This window comes from Gambusia affinis, linkage group LG06, assembly GCF_019740435.1.
Source record: "Gambusia affinis linkage group LG06, SWU_Gaff_1.0, whole genome shotgun sequence".
Lineage (NCBI taxonomy): Eukaryota > Metazoa > Chordata > Actinopteri > Cyprinodontiformes > Poeciliidae > Gambusia > Gambusia affinis.
In genome coordinates, this window is record NC_057873.1 from 10446908 (window position 1) to 10471973 (window position 25066).

Sequence of the window (25066 nt, forward strand, 5' to 3'; positions counted from 1 at the left end):
TCTCCAGGGGAGGTATCCAAAACTTTCCCCAGAGTTTCATACTGATATGATTATATCACCCGGTTACTGCAGGTTTTTTGGTTGACCATCTAAAGCAGGGGTGTCCAAAGTTGGTTCTTGGGGGGCCGGCAACCTGCGTGTTTTAATTCTCTCCCTGGTTTTGTGCACCTGGATCAAATGATGGCTCAATAGAGGCCTAAGAAGAACATTGACTTGCTGAAATGATTACTACCACCAGGGAGAGAACTAAAACATGCAGGATGCTGGCCCTCAAGGTCTGACTTTTGGCACCCCTGATTTAAAGTTTGTCAATTAATGTTTTTTTTCCCCTTTGAGAACTTTCCTATAACCTTTTATATATGTCACTTACTCCTACAGGTAAGGTGCTGTGTCTAGCTAAGAAGACATCCCACAGTGGCAACCCGTGGGTTGCTGTGCTCATGTCCTGGTTCTTGGTGCAGGTTAGTAGAGATATACCAGTACAAAACAAGGCATTTTAAGACTTTTAGAAGCAAATACACATTACTTTGTGTGGACATTGCTAGTTTGTGCAAAGTATTCTTCAAAATGTCAACTTGAAGTGTGCTTTAAAGGATTTCCAACTTATGCCTTTTTAATACAATATAGTACTTTTCTACTTGTTTAAGCTAGTTTTATGTGGACAAGGAAATTTAGACGAACTTAAAAATCCCAAGTATTAGTCGTTCAAAAACTTGCTATTACAATCTTCATATTTAAGATTGTAATGATGGCAATCTGTAATGTGTGTGACAGCATTCAGAAAACTGAAAATAAAATAAATAATGCATATAAAAAAGAAAAGTGAATACTAAAACTTTATAAAAACAAATTTCAACTAAGAGGAAGCTCAAGCATCCAGTTTTTGTTCGTTAGAAAAACTTCAGCTTTTAACAAGTGTGTGCACCTTTCTATATCCACTATATTTGCTACTTCTTTCAAATCAAAGAAAAGTACCAACAGACTAATAATGACTCATCTACAAAATACAACATTCGTGTTACATCCATAGTCAGTTGCAAGTGATTGTGTTTGTGAAGTTTTTTTTTTACAGGAATATACTGCACATTGATGCTATTTCAATATTTTTACACTTTGGCCTTTTTGTCTAATTGTCCGTCTTGGTCCTTTTATAATAAAACACACTGCTCGCATATTTAATCATGAGCATGTTCAATGACAATAAGTATATTTTCGAAACACAGTAACAGTTTAGAAAAAGAAAGTGTGTGTCAATTATTCAATGTATGAAACAAAAGATTTCGCATCAAAGAATTGTTTTTTTGTGAGTTAGCTGACAAATCCTTTGAATCCCAAACACAACCAAGCTTTGAAACAACTAAACTGTTCCTTTAAAGATGGCCCTTAAAGTAATCAGTAAAACAAAAATATGCAGCAGAAAGTCTAGGAAATCTGTCATTGTTGATGTTCATTTCAAAGCATTTTGTAATAACTAAGATGATATGTAGCTTTTAAAAGTTCAAACTTCAATTATTTCTTTTGTGAAAACAGATTGAAAGCATAGCAAGCCAAAGAAATGAATACAGACGCAATTGCAGTCCTAGACTTTTATTAACATAGTTTGTTGAAGTCATTAAAACACAGATAATTCCTGCTGAGCTCTGAAAGCAGCAGAGTTCAGAGAAACAAGAAGCTTCAAATAAGTGTCTTGTAGTTCTGGCGAATAAATGAAAGGTAGCCAGGATAGAGTGTGAAAATCAACCCAAACGCTTGTTGTTTGTAGCATGAAGTCTTGTCTGAAGGTTTTCAGCACTAGAGATCAGAGACCCTGTCTTCTTACAGACCAAGCCTTTTGCTTCAGATTGGACAACAGTTGAACAGCAACGGTTGGATTTCTGTATTCATTCTTGTAATATAGTTTAGTACATTTTGTAGACCTAATTTACAGAAACATTTCCCTTTATGTTTATGATTTAAAATCTCAACTTCTTTTAGAGATAATAACCAAGTGTAATTTTTGCTCCTTATGTTGCAGTTCTAATAGGAAATCAGTTGTACTAAAACAACCAATGCCCTGATGAGTAATAAGGCTTGTGGAACAGAGTTTATCCGTTTAAAAATCAATTTTCTGAAACTGGCTTAAAAGGAGTTCCAATTAGAAACATTTTTTATTTCAATATTCACTACCAATTCCTTGATCATATATATTTAGAGTGATTTAGCATTAAAATGTGGATTTATAATAGTTTGTGCTGACCCATCATGACCTGGAGCTTTACCATAGAGTGTAAGAAGGATGTGGTAGCCGGGTAACCTAGAAGTGAAAGAACTTGTTAATTTTCCAGAGAAGAATAACCCCAATTTAGGTTTTAAAATGTTATACTTATTGCTGATGTTATTAAATAATTATAGGCATTATTTATTTTTTTATTACACAGATCTCAAATTGTAATTGTAATGGCCCTAAAAGTCCCTAAAAAGTTTTGCATTTAAACCAGTGAAACTTGCAGTAGGGTAACCTTGCCAATATCACAAATTAGCAGGCTGGAGATAAAGTTTCATAACTTGAACACAAATCGCTGTGCAAACCCAGGAATATTATTAGACCACAGTTGAAAGGAACAGCTGGAACACCTTGTGGTGCTGTTATATATCACAAGTTAAAAGTGGGGTGGGGGGGAAGTCGATTTGAACTGAAGAAAATATTGCCAAAGGACAGGAGGGTAAGGATAGAGATGAAGAGGAGGCGGAGGATCATACGGGCAAATAGCCCTGACTAAACCATTATTATCAGAGGTGAGTGTTGGAGGCTGAATGGCTTGTCATTATTGGCACCCTCTCTTTTTCTCACTGTCTGTGGGCCTCTTATCCTCTTCTCCTCAACCCTCGCTACTCTCTAGAAGCTGAGGAGAAGCAATTAGATGGAAATCGTTAGCTGTGTCGTTGCCGCCATCAGAGATCATTTGCTCTCGTCCTCTTTCTCTCTGTGTCTTCCTCCACCATAAGGATGATTAACTGATGACAAAAGTCTGATTGTAATCTGGCTTTGAACACTTGGACAATGCAGAATTGAAAAGAAAGAGCAGGGCGCCTTCTGTTATTATAGTTCCCAGAAAAAAAAAAAAAAAAAACATGGAAACAAAAGTAGGACAAAAGAAAAATGAGACGTTCAAGAAGAGATTAGAGAGGATAAAGTTGTTTTTGTTTGGACCCTTCTTGACTGCACAATATATGATTTGCAGTATTGCATTTAAAGAAATCTGTTCTTGTTTTGTTAATCCCAGCTAGCCGTTTTGTCTTGCCCAGAAAAAATTTAATTTGGTGTCAAAACTTTAGATAAAAACAGAGAAACCGCTGCTGATGAATGATCTATACAACAATGCACGAGCTTCATGGAAATTTGGCCCTATTTTTTTGCAGCTGCATGTAAATAACTTTCCTCTCACAGCTCCTCTAACTTCATGTAAATTCACGTCGTCTTCACTGATCCACTCATTCTATGCTGCTCTTCATGGGTCAAGGATGCAATAACAAGGAGCTAAGAAAAGCACTCCTCCTTTCTAACCTCTTCTCCACCTCAGCGTTGAGGTCCCATAATCACACTCAGACTGTGCTTAAGTGTATTCTGAGTGTGATCTCCACCCAGTTGGACATGTTGTTAACTGTTTCTCAGGGATGTGTTCTCATTAGATGTCTGAACCATGTCGCTAGAGGCCATGACTCACTCTCGTTCCAAGTCAATCCTTCTAGCACTTTGTTTCCAGATCACCAAGGACTATAGTTACGAAGAAGTTTAACTCATTTCTCTACTTACCATATTTCAACTACATGTGTTCCTAATATATCATCAAAAAGTAAAAAAAAAAAAAAAACATAGGAATGCAACCCTAGCAAAAATGAGGACAGAGCCATTTCACCCTATAATGTGAAGCTCCTTTTTCAGAACACACTGGTCAGCAAAACCTTTAAACTGGGGGAAAATGCGACATTTATATTTTGCAGCTAGATTGTGACCAGTTGAGCTTGAAAATGAACTGGAAGCGACAGAAAGGAGAGCAGGGAAATGATTGAAAATGACATTAGGACTAAAACCGACTATTTATCATCCAATCACGTTTGTACCATACACAACAAATCAGAACTAAAAAATTGAAAGAAAAAAAAAAAGGACTCGGCACTGATTAGTCCCACTGTCCTGGTTGATTACTTCAAAAATCAATGTAGGCACGGTGGACACGAGTTTTTCCAAATGGCACTGTTGGAAGTAAAATTTTGTGCAAACATAGATCCTAGATCATAAAAACATGCGAGGTAGTAGAAAAGTGTAAATGGATTTAACTCAAAGCTCTATTGTTCCATTGGAAGAAAAAGCTCCTGATCATGAAAAAAAAAACATTTCCAGTGGGAATTCCTGGTCATGGCAGTAACATTGGAAGCCATAAGGACAGTCTAGGTAAAATAATTTCTTCTGATTGGAGACTAAAACTTTCTTCCATCTCAAAAAGTCTCTTGCTTTGTGCTCCCTTACAGTCCAGACAGCCAGATTTGGAGAGATGAAACCCCAATTGAAATTGAGACATTGTGTAAAACATAAATAAAAACACAATACAATGATTTGCAAAGTATTGCAAATAAAATTTCACATTGCTCCACAAATTAGTTGCTGCATAGTTCGATATTTAGCATATCCTTTGTTTAGTTGAGAGTTGCATGTTATTTAAAGTGTCTTTTGATTTCATCAAGGGGAGCAAAGTCAAACTGTTTACTGTCCCGCTTGGCTACCAACATAGTTGATTTGCTGTTAAAAATAGCAGCACCTTTACATTTTTGGGTCTATTAGTTGGCAACTTTATTCAAATACTCAGTTAAAACCTGTGTGTTAGTCATATCCTATTTTGATAACCTTAATAACTTAAAAAACATACATTTAAATCTGATTTAAAAGCATTTTTTTAATGTAAAAAAATGCTTGCAGGCACTGGAACATTTCTATAACAATCTCCAAAGGAGACCCACAGGAGGAACAGGCAACCTCCAACTTTGTGTTGTTAGACCAACTACTAGGAGCTCTTACTGCCCAGGCTCATGCTAATCAATTTAAACTCAAGCTGGTGTATAAATATTTACTTAAGCTTTTGCCAGAAGGTTGTTTTACACCCTTATTTGCAGCTTAGCCACTCATTACTGCAATTTTTAGGTATTAAAACATTAACGTTAAAGCTGTTGTTGATTTTATTTTTGATCATATGCACCCACAGTGGGACTACGAGTTGTTGAAATATGTATGATGACTGCTCAAACAGTTTCACATGAGCACATCTGACCAGTTTCTTCTCACTTTGTTGTATTTGAAATGTTTGAGCACAGATGTAGTTTAGTGAAATGGATGACTATTTATGCGTGTTGCTTTCCAGTAAAATATCTCTCAGATCGGCAAGCTTAAATAATTCCCGCAGTGATTTATCATGCTCGCGTGCACACTTGCACACCTCACAGTCAGTGTACAGTCACAGCAGTCGTCTCTGCTAGCCTGTGTTCAAGTTAATGGCTAATTAATGCTCTGGTGGAGCAGGCTCCCAGGGGAGTACTGGAGAAACACCCACTAACTTTGATGGCCAGAGGTCAGGATGTTCTCTTGCCCACTTTCTCATTTTCATTTTTCTTTCTGTCTCCTTTACCTCCCATGTTTCCCCTTTTTCTTTACTCACTCCTCCTGCTGCTCATCCCAAGACAGTTTCTCCCTTTTTCTAACCACCTGTCAATGTGACAACATTAATCTCAGCTTCCTGTCATTAGCAATCCTCCATTCTCTCCTTTTTCTTTTACCTCAGCGTCATAGTTACAAAGTTAGTCTTCGGCATGCTGGCGCATTCCTCTCCACTCTGTAAACACCAACAACATGCCCTTGAGCTCAGAGAAATATGCTCCCACTCGGTGGAGCTTCTTAACAGCCAGTCATAAAACACATGATAATTGGAGAGAAAGCTTCTGCTCTGTGTGTGCACAGTGCAGCAGTTATCTTTCAGTTCTGTGGGATCAGCCTTTGCCGCTTGTATGCAGATAAAGAAAGCACACTTTATTATGGAAAGCCCACAGAGCTCAGTACAGTCGACCTCACACTGAGATTTACACACTATCAGGGTGGTTCGTTATGATGGAAAATGTCCAGTTTGTTAAATTTGAACGTATTAATGCCACAGTCAAAAATACAGCTCATTGTTTGTAATGAGTTTCAATCGCACAGTGAACACACTAAATCACTTTGATGGGTCTACCTGATTTTATGCTAATGAAAATTGTCCAAATGTCTGAGTACAGCATTAAACCTAGAGTGCTTGTGAATAATTGATTTGAACTGACGTTCTATTTTGTTTACTCTTTAGATCCTGTTGTGTTTTAGTTTCAATCATTCAGTCAAACTTAATTTATTCAGCACTTTTAAAAATAAAAAAAAACATGCAATTACCAGCAATTAACAACACAGAGAAAATGAGAGAGGAATCTTCAGGCTAATTGGCAGCAATGGAAATGTTAGTCCGATAAACTAGAATTAAATGTTTTTGAATCACATGCAATCTAAACTCCAACAAAACACAGTAAAATATTAGAGCTTAAAATAAAGAGAGATTTTGCTGTTAATTACTTGCGTGTGGATTATACTAACTTTGAAGGCTCAATACTGTGACGTCAATGTTATTGTTTTACAGATATAAAAACAAAACCAAGACAAATATAGAAAACAAAGCACATGCCTGGAGGCTTGGCATTTGATGGAATAACTGTTATTCCTTAATACTTTTGTTATTTTGTTGTTTGGATTTAAGGCATGTTTTTGTTTTTTTATCAGAAGGAAGTGTGTGTTTATATGTAGGCCTGTGTGTGTGCGCAAAGTGTCCAACTGGGATCTAGGAGTAAGGACAGAATACAGGACTTGGAAGGTGTAGAAAAAAATAATTCAGTCATTGTGTTTTAAACATTCACATAGTGGTGTTTTGAAACACTCCAGCTGTTGAAGATTCTGGGAAAAGTTCAGAATAATTCTGTGGTAAGCGAACCAAGATCTTCATCAGCTGAGAAACGGACTGGTTGAGAATTCTACACATGAAGCAGAGAGGACTTGGATAAAAACTATGCCCCACTTGGTATGAAAGCTGGGGGTTCTGAAATATATTTGTGTCTATGAAACATGTGTTTAAAGCAGGTGTGCTACATTTATTTTTATTTGCCACTTTTCACTCCCATCAGGCACACCCATTTTCGCTTGATAATGACCCCATCAATCTTTTTAATTTAGTGGGAGAACCCAATTGTTTTTGGGTCAAATGTAAAGGACAGCTGTTCTTGAGAAATAGACTGCTTAACCTTCTCTCCTGTGGTATAACATTGGGACACTAAAATGTCTCCTAGTATTTTAATTATAGCTACAATTCTACAGTTAAGCAAAAATAATATATATATATATATATCTGGGTTTAAAATCTGCATGGCTGGCTGCATATCTTTGCATATTCTAACAATTCCCCCCCTACAATTTTATCCATCGCATGAAATGGAGAGCCTTAATAAATGCAATCCTTGTAAGGTCAAAGCAAAATGAGCTGACATTATTCATTCAAAAATCTAAATTATTAAATGTTTTTAATGTGTTCTGTGGTTGTGCATAGTGTTCCCAGTGTTTTTGAAAGTCCTGAATCTTTATTAAAACGTATTTCAATGGTTACTTGGCTGAGGGGGGCTTGTAAGAACCACAGGGTGCAGTGGCTCCATTGAGGAACCAACTGGTTAAGTTGTCTGTGGTTTTTATTTGTAGATCTAATTAGAAATGTCACATAAAGTAATTTCATATAAAAATAACTCAAACGCTTATGAACTAGTTTGTCACAGCTTCTCTGAGTGATTTAAAGTTTAATTCTGGTTTATATTTCTGTTCTTAAACTGAGCTTATTAGCATAGCCTTAAATTGTAACTTTACATAGACATCTGTTGTCCAGATCTGAAAGCTGAGTTTTGAATTTGCATTTGATTGGGCTTCATAACCTCTTTGCTAATATTCTAATCATTTATTCAGCATATTTGTATATTTCTGTTTAAAAGTGTATTAACTATACTCACGATTTGGTAAATTACTAACATCTTACAAGAATTCCATCGGCTTAAACTAGGTTTTACTCTTTTCTTAGTTCTTCTGGAGTAGCTAAGGGTAAGTTGTGCTTAGCTATGTTCACACATTTTTATATCAGTGGACATGGCAGGGAGCAGTACTCATATCATGGTCATCTTCAGAACAACTTCATCTTCTGCACCTCCAGTCTTGTGCAGCAGCAAGTCTCATTAGATGTACAACTCCCCCTCCAAATGAGCTGCTTTGAATTTAAATAACAAGGAACCAAACTTGGCTGTGCTGTCACGCAGCTGTCACAGCTAACATAGCTGAGTTCATGTAGCCCAGCAGCAGCTTAGATACCATCTTAATTAAAAGTGAACCTTTGCCTCAATCAGTTGGTTCCTCACTGGACCCACTGCACCCTGTGGTTCTTACAAGCCCCACCAGAAAATGCAATAGCATGCATTTTTAAAAGTGTGTTACTCCTGACGTGATGTATGCCTGATGTGATGACCAAAATAAACCAAAGTGTAACCAGGTGATTATTAGTAGTCTTAACTCTATCAAAAGTTTGGCTTTCTGTAATGTGCTTTTACAAGAAAATTTGCTCTGGCTGAAAAGGGTTTATTTAGAAATGCGTTTCTTTTTCACAGGAGTCTTTTTGCAACCCTACTTTGTCTCTGGTCCAGTAGGTTGACATCACGGCAGACACTTTCAGCTTCACTGTATTTGCTCTTACAGGAAATCGAGTTGGTGGTTAACTTCAATAGTAGCACGCCGATGCTGAAAATGGCTAACTTCAAGCTTGAATTTAACCAAGCACGGCCTGTTAGAATATTTGTTTAGTATGTTGACTGATCTGAAATAAGATTTGCTTTTTAAGTTTCTTACCAGCAACTGATGGATTGGGGAGTTCAAGTTAAAAATCAACCCCTTCCAGTCACAAGGCTTTTTACAAGCACATTGGACTATCAATGTTTTGCTAAAATGAATTGGGGTCCAACACTTATAACTCCACTTTAGAAGAACATCGGTGGTAGTTAGTGCATGTAACTCCAGCTTGGCGTGTCCTTTTTGTAATGAAGCATTGCATTTAATTGGTATGTTTTTGTGAGAGCTTCTGTTTATAAAACTGCTAAAAAATGCACATTTCTGATTTTATTTGGTCAAAGTAAAAAAAAAAAAAAAAAGGAGCAGTTGAATAAATATTCAGAGGCAAATTTTAACATGCTTTTAAACATCCTTCAAAAGGATTAGCATAATGACTTTTTCACTCCAATCCCACATAAAATTTAATGCTAAATGTTTGTATTTTATTTTAACTTATTAATGTTGTTTCTGTTTCTGAATGTTAATTCTCCCTTCCTGATTTTTCCCTCAATGTTTTTTTTTGGCCTTTCTTTCTCTGTAGCTGGTGCTGTTTTCAGGAAAGCTCAACACCATCGCCAGCATTGTGACCATTTTCTTCTTGCTGGTGTATGCTGCCGTGGACTTGGCTTGCCTTGCCCTCGAATGGGCATCTGCACCTAATTTCAGGTACCCATGCAGAACAGACACGCACCTCAATTTGTTTTTGTTTTTTGTTTTTTTTTTTGTCTTATTCTCTGACATTTTATATCTCTGTGGGAGAGGTTGTTTGCCTGCTTAATGCTGCTACAGTGATGGTATACTAATTAAAAAACATAAAACTGGCCAGTGCCACTCATGTAGAACAGGGACTAACAATAAACCGACTGAGGGTGAGGCCTGAGCTAGATGTGGGAGTAACGACGCGTGGTGATGCTTAGAGATTAAAATTTACAGTGTTTGTGTGTACATGTGAATTCGTATTCCTTAGTCACTTGCAGTGATACTGATTTATAAGAGCTCGCTGATAATATTCTCTTGCATCGCTCAGATTACCTGCGGACATGGTGGAGGTTTGTGTGACTGGATGATATTATGGCACAACCAGAGTTTGGAATTTGAATCACTATGCACCTTTTTATGAGTCATTTCACATCTCCTTGTCAGGTGCTGATGTTGTTGTGTAGAAAATAACCTCCTCAATCGAGTAAGCATGCTGTTTATCCAGAGGCGGCGGCTTCTTGTAGGAAATATTTAAACCACTTGAGTTTTATTTGCAGTGGAGGAATGAAATAGTATAAACATCACATGTTGCTTTATTGTTCTGACAGATTGCATCCAGTGCTGGTTTAAGAGTTAGATATTCTTCTGCGGCAATACTCAGAAATGAGTTGCAGTGCATGTTAACGACACTTAAGCTTCTGTTATCGCAGACGCATCAGCAGACTGCAGCTCAAATGATCTTCTTGAAAAAGGGAGATGCTTAAAGGATCCTAAACAATACGAAGGACTACTTGTTACATACAAACATTTAGAATAGCAACAAGCTACACGAGTCACACTCAATAACAGTGATAATCAATTATTATACATTTGAAGAGATTTTCTGATCAAATAGTAATTATTCTTCACGGAAATAATTTACCCAGATAGAAAACAATATTACAGCATACATTCATTGATTCGGTTTATGTATTTTCACATATACATTTTATTTACAACTTTAAAATGAGCATGTTATTCTACTAAATGTTCCACAAATGTTTAAATAAGCTTTTAATAAACTGAAAGAACTATCCATATCTGTGAAAATTTTCAGATGACTCAACTTCCAAGTGATGACTGTTAAAAAATGCAAGGTCAAGCAGCCACTTAGTGTTATTATATAAACCAATAGGTTTTATCCTAAAAGTTACATAAAGCATATTGATTCAATGTGCAGTAATATGTCACTACGTTTAGCTGGCAGACCCTCCAACAGAGCCTTGATATTATGACGCTATGATCTTCCCAACCAGAGTTATCATATGATCACAAATTGGTTGGTTGTGAATTATTCAGCAAATTATTTACCAAATGGGGTTCATGTTGGTCCATGTGGTCTGGAGCACTATCTGTATCTTTACAGTTTTCAAGATGTTTATTTTTCTCATTATTGTCTTCAGTTGCATTATATCAGGAGAAAACATAAACACCTTTTATATTATCACCGTCTAGAGTAGATGTGTTTCCATTACAAATGCACAAAACTTTTAAGATATTCAGCTAATCACAGAAAAAAAAAAAAAAATTCACAATTGTGATGTTTCCATTAAACCTCAGTCAAGGAAGATTTATATAAAGCATACATTTTTAAATGTTTTTGTTTAACATTGTCATTTTTAAGTCTACATTAATGCAAAGGGTAATGTTTCAAGTCTGATCATTAACCAAACATTTGAATCTAAGTAGAGAAGGTTAGGAATTTAATAACTTACCTGAAGGGAAAGACTCACCTGTAAGATGTTTCCAACTCCTCCTCCTGGCTTAATTAACGTCTGAGTAAAAAGGATGCCAAATATATTAATAAGCTAAGATGTAACAATTATTTTTGGTGGGTATGTTCTGGTTTTGCTAAAGTAAACATTTCAACTTGGCAAATATAAAGAAGCTCATCACTTTTGATTAGTTATTGCACTATCCCTTTCAGAAGTGTGGTCCAAAACTGCTATACAATTTCTCCTGCAGTGTCTATTTTCTTAAAAGCTATAAAAAAAACTAGCTGTTTTGTTTTCAGCTTCCAGAGCAAATGCTAAATGAAATAACCAACTTCTGAAGATATTTCTTTAAAACATGTTGAACATGATAAATGAATAGATTTTTGTGACTCTGTCCTTCACTGTGCTTTACTACTTGTGTGTCTGTGTGCCTGCATACTAAAGATGGTCATATTTACATTGCACAACTGTAGGAGCGTCCAGTGGTGTAATGCAGCAGAACCAATTTTGTCTGGCTCTTTTGAATTATTTTATGATGAAATGGCAGTTCAGGTGCATTGTCAAAATTTTTATTGGATTAGTGAAAGTACAGCCATGCTGGTTCTGCATGAATGAACAAGGCTGACAGTTCAGTAAATGCCTTATTCTGATCTATACCAGAAGCAGTGAAGCAGGGCTGGAGCATTGAATATGCACGGATGCCCTAATAACAATGGTTTCAGTCCTCGCACTAACAAAATAACATGCCAGAATGACTGTGATTGAACAAAGAAATGACCTATAAATCTGGTCATATGTAATGGATGGTTCATGAGCCTAATTATTCTCATTGTCAGATTTCCACGTCTGGTAATATCAGAACAGGAGTCAATGGTCTGACTTTTGAAGCTCATTATACATGGATTTTTTCCTCATCATTGTCTAGGATTTAAACAGTTACTTCCCTTCCTTTGCTCAAAAAGAATCCTTTTCATTCACATTCAAGCTTTAGTCCCTAATGTAGAAGTTGTTTATCACAAGTTTTTAAAAATCATGTCCTATTTTGGTGTGTGCTGGTTGTGAAACAGTAGTGGAAACTGTGGATTATATTTTGTTAATACTTTTTTTCTCTGTTAACAATGCTTTTCACAACAAAAGAGAGACTGTACTGACTGCTGCCGTCATATGTATCAAGTAATCTGTTCTGATTGCTGTACTTAGCGTTTTATTCATGAAATTTTCCATAGAAGCCAAATGGTATTTTGGTTACCAATTTTACGGCATTTTTAAAATGTGTTTGTGTTTATGACAGTCTTTCTATCTTTCTTTATGTTCTGATAGAACACTGTTTCTTGTACAAAGCAGCACTTGGAGGCCAGAATTGGGGCCACCAAAGGGGCCCCAAGTAAAATCTCTGGTCTGAATATGTAAAGGTGATGAAATAAGGACATTTATTATTAACTGTGATTTGTACAATTAGTCAAACTACACTCTTTATCTATGTATTCACACTTAATTATCTACTAAGAATTGATTGAATATCAAGGAAGAATATCGTACACTTTATTTTTTAACAAAATCAGTGATCATTTTGAGGAGCAAGCTATTAAAAGTTTCACTGCAAAAAGAGCAAAAAGTAAATAATAGCATTATTTATAATGGTCTGCTTTCTCTCTCAAGGTTACACTAGTGAGTGTGAATTGTTGACGGTGAATGTTGCTGTGGTGTAAATCTATATAAGTAATCGGTAGGACTTAAAAAGTACTATATATTCACTCAATGTGCCCTTTACTCTTTTTATATAGCTTTGCAGTTCAGTATCTAAGGTATTTTTAATGTGCATTAATCTGATTCTGAGTTTTCTATTAGTGCATGTGTCTCGACTGCTTTTACTTAAACATTACACATTTTAAAATACAGTTTGAGATTTCTGCAACTTTTTTTTTTCTTTGTAAAACCCAATAACGACATTCTCAATACTGTTGTCATTAGGATCACCTCAGTATTAGTGTAAGAAATGCAGTATACACACTTGTCTCTTCAAATCCTACCCTCACACTGTCATGAAATGAGTTGTTTATCTTGTATTGAAGAGAAAACATTCGCTGTTATCTACCCATCTTTATAAAAAAACAAACACCCATGTATTTACACCTAAAATGTTTGTGGGTGATTAGTTTTTCTGGGAAGTTAAAAGATTTTGCTTTAGTCTCCAAAGTTAGAGTAACTTCTATTATTGCAAACGATCAGAACCAGACTGCCAGGAAATAATAGTTTTCTCCAACAGTAAAACACTTCTAAGTTAGTATGAAAGAATAAAGCTAACATTTGCTCTGGTGCTTTGGATGCACAGAACTGTGTACTATCGGCTCAGGCCTCATTATCAGTATGTGACCGCTGGCAAAGCCTGACACAAAGTTAGCTCTCTAACTTTTTCTACTGTCCCCTCCCTGTTGGCCAGGGGCCCCGGGGCTCCCAGAGCCGATAAGAAGACTTGTTGTCTGGACGCTTGCCTATTTTGTGCCTTCTCCCCTGAGTTGTTAATTCAGTTAGTTCACTGTTGCTGTGCCACCAGACTAATTTTAATGCCAGTTGTTTGTGTTTATTGGTTTAATTTTTCTTTTTTCTCCTCACATTTTTGTTGTGTGCTCTTTTCTCTCTGTTCTCTGTCTGGCGCTTTCCCACATCTCTTTCCAGGCGAAAAGAATTAAAAGCCATTTAGCGCTTTCTCTCCCCCTGAGAGCTGCTCTGTAATTAGCATAACTAATTTAGCAGAAATATTTCCCTTTCCCTTGAATTTGCTGCTGTGTAGGGGAGGGAAGGGGCTGAAATTATGATGTAGCGGAAAAGATGCCTGCTTGTTAAGTGTGTCTGGGTGTGTATGTGTGTTTCAACAAGAGAGCGGTAACTTTGGAGAGTGTTTTGTCTGTCATCATAGTCAAATTTTTCTTTTTCCGAGAAGTGTGTGGTTGAACGTTCTCATCTTAAGAATGTTTGTATTTTTATCTTTTGTGAGTGTGTCTTGTGTACAGTGTCTGGTATTGGCTGCATCTTTATCACTGGTGCTTCCAGCTACAGGAAGTGTTGCTCAGAGGGTGCTTTATGTCCTGCTTCTGTGGCCACTTAGACTAAAGACTCAAACCCACTTGAATATTCACTAGGAAAAACACAAATACACACTATATTACACAGTCACTAGCCAAGATTTAATACACAAGTGTCAGGATATTTGCTGAAACCAAAAAACAGTAATAATAATTTTTTTAAAAATAGATGGCGTTCATTGCGTTGATGTGATGTAACTGGGCTTCGAAGTATGCTGTTGCTTTGAAGTAAGTAACTGCATAGTGTGTCCATTGAATTTGGACACACTTTGTTTTCTATGTACAGCATTCATATTAGAAGTGGAAATATGGATTTGAGTGACTTCTGTGACAGAGATACTAGTCCAAGCTCTGACTTCAGTTGGCATTCTTGTTTTTTCTTATTTTATTTCAAACTGACTACTCAAAATCCAACACCTTTACATTTAAACTGGACACAACATTCATCCTGATTAAAGGGAGATTAGTTTTAAAGGTAATGGCAGCAGAAATAGTTTCAGTCATCTTAAAATACTTTCAGTCTCAACAAAATGTCACTTTAGAAAATCTGAAATACCCACATTTTTGAGGTGAAACGGCTTTTTTTATTTTTCTACCATCGATTATCATTGAATACCTTTTTTTCTCTTTTCTGGCTCACAAGAAACTGTGATCAATGCCATACTTGAAATTTCAGAATGACCATTAAACTGCCTCCTTTAATATTTTTTTTCAGGTTTGAGTCCTTGATGGTTCGTGAACCTTGAGGGTATATTTTAATAAGTTGTACTGAGAAAAGCACTCTGAAATTTAGTCAGTAATAGGTTCACAACTTGAAATCTTAGCTAGACTTCTCCAGGCACTTTAAATAGAACACTTGAGAGAATCTTTACTTTTGCCCCATCCAAACTTGAATGTCAACTCCAACTTGAAGTCACACTCTCCTTGATACAGCCCCAATGAGGAGAAATAGTTGTCATTTACCAAGTTGATCCAATATCAATTAAGTACAGTTTTCTTAAGGTCAAAGCGGTCTAAGCTGGTCCCTCCCTGATGTTAGAGGCAGCCTGACGTAATGTCTCACACACTCAGACCTCTCACTTATAGAATGTGGCATCTCCTGGCAGTCTTCCCCTGGTTGTGTGTCTGTCCCCACTTTCCCTTCTGATATGACGTATGTTTTTTGGCTGCAAGCTAGCTCTCCACTCTCCATCCTTTTTATATCTCCAAGGACTTGATCTGTGGCAAGTTTTTTTCGTGTAGGGTGATTTTTGCTGTCTCAGCTAAGTGACATCAGTTGCGGGAGAGCAAGCAAGATGGGAGATGGGGAGGTGGCTAAGTGGAGACCTTCTGATCAGCAGCAACGGTTCCTGCAGAGACTAAAAGGATGAGTGGGGGATGGTTTACCAGGTGGGCAGGCTTTTACTGTAATTAATTCTACTCTCAGATGGGACGGAGGGGAAGATTGGAAAATGGTGGCCAACGCTTGCGTTAAGTGATCAAGTCAAGGGGAAATAAAAGTAAAGTTTCAAGACTGTTGTTCAACAGCCAGAACAAACAAGGATGGGCTAAAATCTCTACCAAAGTGGAGCCCTGTATAAAGTTTTCCTTTATACAATAGTAATATAATAGTTTTTCTGGTACAATGCTAATGGAAAGCGAACAATGTTAGAGAACCTTGTCTTAGTGTTTATCCCAGTGTTGCACATTCAGAAAGCATGAAATTTCAAATTATGACTGAATATTGCAATAGTGATGGGGATTGTGATTGTGATTGTCCAACATTTTTATCACAAAGATTAACCATAAGTACACTCTCTCTCTCTGATCTATCTTGTTTATTCTGATTCCAATCAATTGTGAGCCTAAATACAATTGGAAGTTCATCTGATTGGCCAAACGCAATATTTGCAAGATGGATTTGAATTCATGGACCCTGAAATAATATACTACTCAAAATGGAAAGCAGTCCTTTTCCATTTTCCTGTTGCTCATTTTTGTTTTCATTGAGAATTGATGTATTGTCCAGCTCATGTTGGGGAACTGTAAGGCATTCAAATGCCCGTCATTGTTTAGAATTCTTATTGCATGTTAAATAAGACTTACTATGAGAGAGAACTTTTTCTTTGCTGAATTTTTTGTGATATTGCCATTGTCCATTGCTGTCATCCTATGAAGGTTAATGTACAGCTAATGTCCCATTTAGGCTATTTAATGAAATGTACGTGACCAAATTGTCTTCTGGACTATTAGGGCATGAGCCAAAAGCAGCACTTATTGGCTATTGGCCATTTTTCCCCCAATCCTTAACATTTTGATTTACTGTTGATGGAGTCTTTCATTTCTGCTAAACACCAAATACAACTGAGCCTAAAGGAAATGCCAGCATTGTGCTATTGATTCATAAATCAGACTATTGGACAATATTTATCAGCTTTCACCTCATAAGGAGGGGTGTGGATGATTGATCAAGTAAACAAATTTTATTTTGGTCTCATTTGTCACCAACCGAATCTGTCGGTAAATGTAATTATTCATCTTTGATTAATGGACAGTTGTGGCTGAATGTTGTTTACAAGATGTTAGACAGTAACCCGATGCTACAGCCTCATCTGGCAATGGAGATATCAGTTGAGAAACTGTTAGAACGACAACGTTCTTGAATGACTTTCTGTGATTACTGAACTTTATTGGTCAATTGTAGCATGACTTAAAAGACAAGCAGACTGTCCTGTTTTTTTTCTTTATTATAAGGGACAAACATTCTTTCTCATTAATCTTATAAATTTGATAGACAGAAATTGTAATAAAGTATTGGCCTATCAGAAAAGGTTTTCTGCATATGTTACGGAATATACTATGAAATGCTTTTTCAGTATTTGTTCCGATATTTTAATCTGGACTTGCCTGGCATATGATGATGTTGGGGTACAAATACTGTCTGTTTTACAGAGGGAGTTTGTTTCAAGCCCATTACAAGAAATTACCTTTCACCATCTATGAGCTTTCAAAATATCCATTTTCAGGTTTATAAATTTAGATCCATCCAGGTTTTCACTGTTCTCATCTGTCAATCCCTTCACGCTCCAACTATTTTCTGTTCTCTCTTCTCTGTTTAGGGCTACGCATTGCTTCAGTTTCATGTTTATTGATTGTTAATTTTTGCCTCTTAGTCAAAAAATGGGTATTGATCTATGGAGGAAACACCCACCATGTTTCATTTGAGGTGTGTAATTAAAGCTCCTTCCATTTTTACGGCTGCTCATCTACACGCCTTCAAATGCTGCAGGAAAATTGAGGTCAATTACATGATCCAGTAAAAAATGTTAAATTAAAATTTAATGTGTATCTCACACCTCCATCTAGTTCCTAGAAAGTGAGATGAACAGATCTTTGTTTTCCAAATTATAGGCTTCTGCACACAAACGCTAAGAAAGCTACAACAGCAAAAAGTGGCTAATTATCTGCATCGCTTTGGGTTTAATTGATCTTGTCTTTGCATTAATGCCGCACTTGTTTTGATCCCAAGTCAATAAAAAAGGAATCTAACATCTTAGTGACCAAGATCATAAAGCTTAGGAAGAGTTGTGCGGGCTTGGTGTTATGTGGAGAAGAGTAGTGAAGCAGATGCGGGCCATTTCATTGAAATGTTAAACAAAATTGCAATTTTATGTTTCCCTAATATTATGCTGTCTGGGTAAAAGTTTTCTAAAAAACAAATTTATTGATGCTAAATAATGATACAACTACATTTCTGTAGTGTAAACTATGAAGTTCCTTGTCTCATAGATTTTTGCTCCCTTGTGTTATTTATACCTAGTATTTTGGAGAGTTAAAAAAAATAAATAAAATGATAATAAAGAAACATCAAGCCATATTTCCAAGTTTTGAAACTTGTGACTAAATATTGACAGTCTGGAGCCCACACTTGATGCTCTTGCTCAGCAGATGCTGAAGTCTTTCCCCAGCAGTAACAAGTTCCCCACTGATTTCCATTATGTCCACATCCAGCTACTACCTCTCATATGTAACCTACACAATAAACTTGGCTTTAATGTGCATTATGATGCATATCTACAAAAATATTTAGTAATTAAACAACTCCATCCAAAAGATGTCAGTCATTGTCCAACAGGTCTTTCACCCAACAGGACAGGCTGTGCTGTAAATTGTCCCGTTCCGGTCATCGACTGATGTCTTGGTGCACCTCTATTTAAGATGTCCTAATAAACGTCTACTTTATTTAATTAAAATGTGTTTTTGAGCAATTACTATCTAAAGCACAAGGACAAAAGTTTGTTCTTGTAATTAAATCTCATTTACTAAGAGGAGCATATTAAAGTGCATTACATCTGGTAAATGATGTGACCAACAAGTTCTAGTTCACTTCTTATTCATATGTCTGGAAAAAAAACATGATGATTTGCTGAAATTTCATCCAAAACATACTTATAAAATAATTAATTTCAAAATGAAAACACCTAAACTAAATTGGAAACCAGAGACATGAATATCCTCTGGGGTATTTTGAATTGAAAAAAGTCTCTAAATTGGAAGTTTTTTTGTTTAGTTTATTTTTTTTCCCCACTGTGCTCTCTTCTTCATGGAAATATTTTCAAATATCACAGGCCAGCGTTTCTACCCTCCTGTTTATTCATTTTCAATTTTCTGCAACTTCTACTATGCGATTTACGTCCATCCCTCTTATTTCCCTCTCAGGCCCACGTTTCGTTACTTCACCTGGCATACCTGCATACTGGGCATCATCGGTTGTGCCATCATGATGTTCCTCATCAACGCCATCTACGCCTCAGCTAGCATTGCCTTCATGCTGCTCCTCCTCCTGCTGATTCACTACCTCAGCCCCACGTCCAGCTGGGGATACATCAGCCAGGCTCTCATTTTCCACCAGGTCTGAGACACACACACACACACGCCCATACACACACATACAAACGCAGACACGCTCTCAATACTGCTTGTCATTTCTATAGCAACTAAAATCTCATCCCCTCTGCTTTACACGATCCTGTACCTCTGCCAAGCAATCGTTCTATCAGTTTTATAGATGCCCGTATACACACACACACACATGCAGCCTCGCTCTCCACTGCCCCTCCCAATCATTTTACATTTAGCAGAAGTACACACACACGTTCGGCCTCTGCTTTTTTTATTTTTCTCTACCATACACATTAAGGCTTGTCATTCCTACAGCCGGCATCTATCAAGTTTATATCGGGCTTACCAGACAGAAAAGCACACAAAAACACACATCTGCATCTATTCCCTCAGTAAAGCTCTCTACATTTATGGCACAAACACACGCTCTCCATCATTCAGCTCGCTGTGTCCTCTGTTGCCTATTTTCAAGAAGAGGGGCCAATGTTGTCAGAAGGGCCTGCAGCCGAGGGGAGCCGTTGCCAATGCTTCAGGCTGGGGGTTACAGGCAGAGAGGGGGATGTTGGCTGGGTTTTCCAGCAGCTTGTCAAGAGACAGAACATTATTACAGTTACTTAAGTTATTGTGCTTTTCCTAACACGATTTTCTTTTTCTGTACTTCTCACAACCCCTCCCTCCTATGGTTTTTCTTCATCTTGACACAGTAGCCCCAACAACAAACTTTGTTCAGCAGTTCAAATTTAATAGATGGATACATGTTCAATTCCTCAAAATCATTATCAGATGTAGATAGAGAGAAGTACATGAAAGTAATTAAAGTGCAGTCACTTTAATTACTTTTATTTTTCTGGTCTTTCACAGTGAAATCCATATTAATCCATTGCACAGATCCCCTTCATATTAAAATATAGAATCAAATTCACTCCAGATAATTCGGTACAGGTGCAATATATCCAGCTTTAGCAGCTTGTAAAACAGCAATCAGTTACGTTTTTCCAGGTTTGAGTGCTTCAACTCTTTCTTCCATGCACTTTAATTCTTATCAAACTAGATTTAGACTGGAGAAGAACAACTACCTCTAAGCAAGAAGAAACCTTTAACAGGACATTTGTTAGCATATCATCCCACTCCCTTGACCAATTCAGATATGAGAGAAACACAAACAGAAGTTATGGGTCCAGAGGTCTTTTTATTCTCATTTCTAATAAGGGGAATTTGAAAATAATTACAGCAGTATAAATGGAAAGAAAAGACAGTAATGTCAAGGGAGTGGAGAAAAGTAGTCAGTAAGTCCTCTGTCAGCATAACAACAGTTTTATTTATATCATGTTTCAAAAATATTAAACATTTGCAAAGAGGGATGGAAAAATTTTATTCTATGGGATGTTGAGGAAAGTGATGTTAAAAAGCACATACATTCCAATCAAATGACTAGAAAAATAGGTTTTGAAAAATGTTTCAGGTAATTTAATTGTCGTTCTGTTTTGGAAGTCAACTGCAATTACTGTATTCTGTAAAAGAAATTGCTGAAACCTGTATTTGTTATTATAGCTTCATTAGTTGTTTTTTTTTTAATCAAGAGTCATTGTGGATGTTTCCAAAGAGCAGCAGGTTGGAGAGACCAGCTTAAATCAAAGGCAGCATAACCACAGAGATAGCTCAGGTTAATTGAACCGCACATACATTCACAATTGATTCTTGTTATCAAATAGTGCGTTAAGCTCTGCTTGTTTTTCAAATTACTTTGAAAAGTTTTCTGTCTATGGAAACGCAGCAGAACCTGGCTCAGTGCAAGCTGCCATCTACCACAACCAACTGGGGGTTTCAGAAGACAAAGCAGAATGCTCAAAAAAAGAAACAGAAAACTGACATAAGGGTACTTTCTATGTTAATGAAAAGTAAAACGTTAATAGTTGAAGAAAGAGAATGCTTAATTGTTGGCAACATTATCTCAGCCAAGGCCTTCCTGCAGAAAAGGCACGAACGCCACCATTAGACGAGGTGCAGCTTCTATGGAGAGAAAAAAACTGAGAAAATCTAAATTTAACAGTCGAAATAGCAACAAATAATGAAACCTGGAGAGCAGTGGATGAAGAAAGTGAAGAAAAGCGGTCAGTTTGTTCTTTGAGAATCTGTAAGAAGCAAAGTTTTTTTTTTGTTTTTTTTTATTGCAGATTTTAAACAAGCTTAAAGTAGAGTTAACATATACCTTAGAATAACGATGAAGAACAATAATTGTATGGCTCATCAGTGGTTTGATAGCATCAGTAAAGAAAAAATGGTTTCCTCTTGAATAATGGAACAAATTGGTGTGCAGACTTTAACACTGACCTCTGATTGGGATTTGTGTTTGATTTTTGCGCTCACTGTAAATAGGACATTTGTCCACAAGGAATCAATTCAATCAAAACAAAAAATGACAAATCTTGTGCTGTTCAGACAAAGTTGTTCACACGTCTTTTGTTTTTGATATTCTATAAAATCACACAATCAGGCAGACCTGCATGGCTTCAGACATGCAGACAAGACAAAGACAGAGGTCTTTTTGCCACCATGTAATGGCAGCAGCTGAGCAGCTTAATGGGTCGTATTGAATGTAATAAAATCAGATTTCAAACTGTCAAGTTGTTTTAAGAGAAAGATTTCTATAGATTGATAAGAAGTATTTTTTAGCTGCAGATACATCTTTTGCTTCAATCAAGCATGCAAAATGGTAATGCCATGTCAATAAAATGAACTGTTTGTTTTCTTATAGGAATGTAATCATTTATTTCCATCTTTTAATTTATTCTTAATAATGTATAAAAATGGTTAATGGGTTAAATAAAATTCTTCTGAATGCATCAATATTTTTATTAATTTTTTTTTTTTTAGATTATTCACCAGAATAATTAATTACTAAAATAATTGTTAGTTGCAGCCCAAGTTTAACTTTGGTGTCTTTTTTTTACCATTTAGAAAATTGTCTAATATTTTTGTCAACCAAGCTAAAAATTATTATTTTTTATCACTAGACAACTTTTGTTTTAGTAGATCCCCGATTAAAAATTCCAAAGGAAATTCTGGATTCAAACCTTGATTTCAATGCTATTCCCACCATTTGGGAGGAAAGGTCAGCAGGTCAATGAAGAGGAATAACTTTATCAGGAAGAAATCTCAAACCAAACCAAGTTCAGGATGGGCAGCCATTTTTATCAACAGGCAATAAGTGGAAACTGTGGAAGTCCTTTTTGAAGTACAGACCACTCCTTCATATTCTGGTGCCACTGGACCAGAACCTCGGCATTAACAGACACCAGTTTTCTGATCAGTGTTGGTCTCAATCTGTAGACAGTAACAAATAGCAGTTATTAGCTGATTCAAGGCTTGTTGAGATAAGCAACATTATGTGGCATTCATTTAGCACCTTGAGTACACAACACAAATATGGCTCCTGTATTGGATTAAATGTGCTTATTAGGTAATTAATCATTTCTATGAACTTTAAATCTACGTCTTAACGTCGTCTTATATTCATTTTACAAATGGGCCTTCTCATTTCATCGCCCCCACTTCTCATCATTCAGTGAAAGTGGGTTCTAAATCCGCCTCGAGCAAGAAACCCACTTTGATAAAAATAATACAAATGATAGGCTGAGCTAAAGACCCCATCTGCGCATGTATGCTGTGCCACATGCATACAGTTGCACCCTCCAGCAGTAGCTGGTGTATCGGAGTGCCAGCGGTGTGACATTGAGACGGGGATGAAAAGCACATTAGTACATAACAACAAAGAAAGGCAACTAGATTGTAGGCGGTCGACAGCTGTTTTTAGGAGGGAATAAAAAGACAAAATGGAGGCAAGAAGTGTTGATTGTATCACAGAGAGAGAAGGTGGAAGCAGAATATAAGCAGGGGATGAATGATTGAGAAACTAAGTGATGGATGAGATAGAAGCAGCAGTGAAATGATGATAGTCTGATGGATGAGAAGACAGGGAAACGGAGATAAAGAGAGACAGATGATTAGCTGAGTGGAGGCAGTTAGACTTTGCTGCTGGGACCTTGTCTTTTTGTCTTTTACAGTTGGGGAGATTATGATGGTAATAATGGTGTTTGTATCTTGGTTTTTGATTGATAGTCACGCGGACACACATTAACTTGCAGTTTCGGGAGATTGAGCTGAACTTGCATTGCTTAGACATTATCAGAATGATTTCTTGTCTGTTTTTTCAGGCTGATTCCTAAATCGAAACTCCACTTTTTTTTCTTTTTTTTTTTTAAGTTCCAGCACCACCACAAGCCAATAAAACATACCCTGAATGAGTTTTTATAATAAAATTATTTTCAAGTGTTTTTACCCCTTCACGTGGTGTTCTTCCTGTGTAGAAGTTTCCTCCGGCCAAAAAGTGCAAGCTCTTTAATTGGCGGGAAGCACTTGAGGCTGTTTCCCTGTCCCACTCATCTAAATGTGAGATAACTGGATGACTCATTCCAAGTTGTCTTTGTTCATATCATCTCTCTGCTGGTTTCTTCTGAGAAATATACTCTCCACAACTTTCCAGTAACTTCAGGTTTTATTAGCAGCACTCAAAAAGGTCAGAAGTCCCCAGTTAGGATCAAGTTCTTAATCAGCTGGACTTTTCTGCCAGAGTCAGGCTTTTACAATGCAGCTTCAAATACAGCAACAGGCTTCCCAAGATTGGCATAAATTCATTTTAGATTTTGGTTTTAGCATTTAATCCTACATATGGATATAGTTCCTAAGTAGTTCACTTGCATGGCATTTTGTCTTATTACCCATTAATATTTGGTTTTTTTTGTTTTGTTTTGCTTTTTGACTAACTGGGCCACTTTACTGCTTTTTGAACTTCCAGCTATTTCAAATTCATGTTGAACTGGACATGTGGTTTTTATAAATTTAGTCTTCATAAAAGGTTAAAAGGTGCTAAAGAGACTCGTATATCTTCTCCCAGGGCTTTGACTTGCATGTAAAATTTCTGAATATGTTTTACCAAAATAAAACGTATAACTGCAAAAAATATTAGCTGAATAAAATATGTTTACATTAAATACAAATACAAGACAGAGTAGACATACAATTCATTACACAGATCTTGAAATGGAAGATAAAAATAATGGTATGTGTATGACTGACAAATCAGTCACTCGTTATCTATCATTAGTCCTACAATGACGTGTGCTTGGCTTGTCAATGTCCCATATGCTTATTAACTCCTTGATTGAAATCACTTAACTTATTTAAACATTAAGGATTACACTGGTTGAGAAATTCATTTTCTAACCCATTTTTTCCTGCTACAGGTACGCAAATACCTTCTGATGCTGGATGTCAGGAAAGACCACATCAAGTTCTGGAGACCTCAGATCCTCCTCATGGTTTCCAACCCTCGCAGCAGCGTGGGCCTCATCACTTTGATCAATGACCTCAAGAAGAGCGGCCTCTATGTGCTAGGACACGTCCAGCTAGGAGACCTCAGTAAGAAAATACCCCAGTTACTTCTACTTTCTGCTCTGAGAAAAGCAGACTTAAGTAAAGTAAAGACTGTTTAAAGGGGACGTATTATGTAAAATTCACATTTTGTATGTCTTTGTACTTCCATTTGGGTTACTGCTGCTTCTCAAACCAACCCAGGTGCTTAAAAAAACTTAGCCTAACTCTAAGTTGATGTTTTTTGGCATCCGTTTTAAAAAGCC

The 25066-nt window shown here is 36.7% G+C and overlaps 1 protein-coding gene across 4 annotated transcripts in view; it reads left to right on the forward strand.

Annotated features, from left to right (window-relative positions):
- Positions 1-25066, forward strand: part of zgc:153039 (uncharacterized protein LOC767698 homolog) — a 60040-nt gene that overhangs the window by 29527 nt on the left and 5447 nt on the right. For all 4 annotated transcript variants that reach the window (XM_044119521.1, XM_044119519.1, XM_044119518.1 and 1 more), the window contains 4 exons: positions 379-461; positions 9495-9619; positions 19188-19380; positions 24674-24848. In XM_044119521.1, the coding sequence (XP_043975456.1) occupies positions 379-461; positions 9495-9619; positions 19188-19380; positions 24674-24848 (576 nt within the window). The remainder of the gene's footprint in view (positions 1-378; positions 462-9494; positions 9620-19187; positions 19381-24673; positions 24849-25066) is intronic.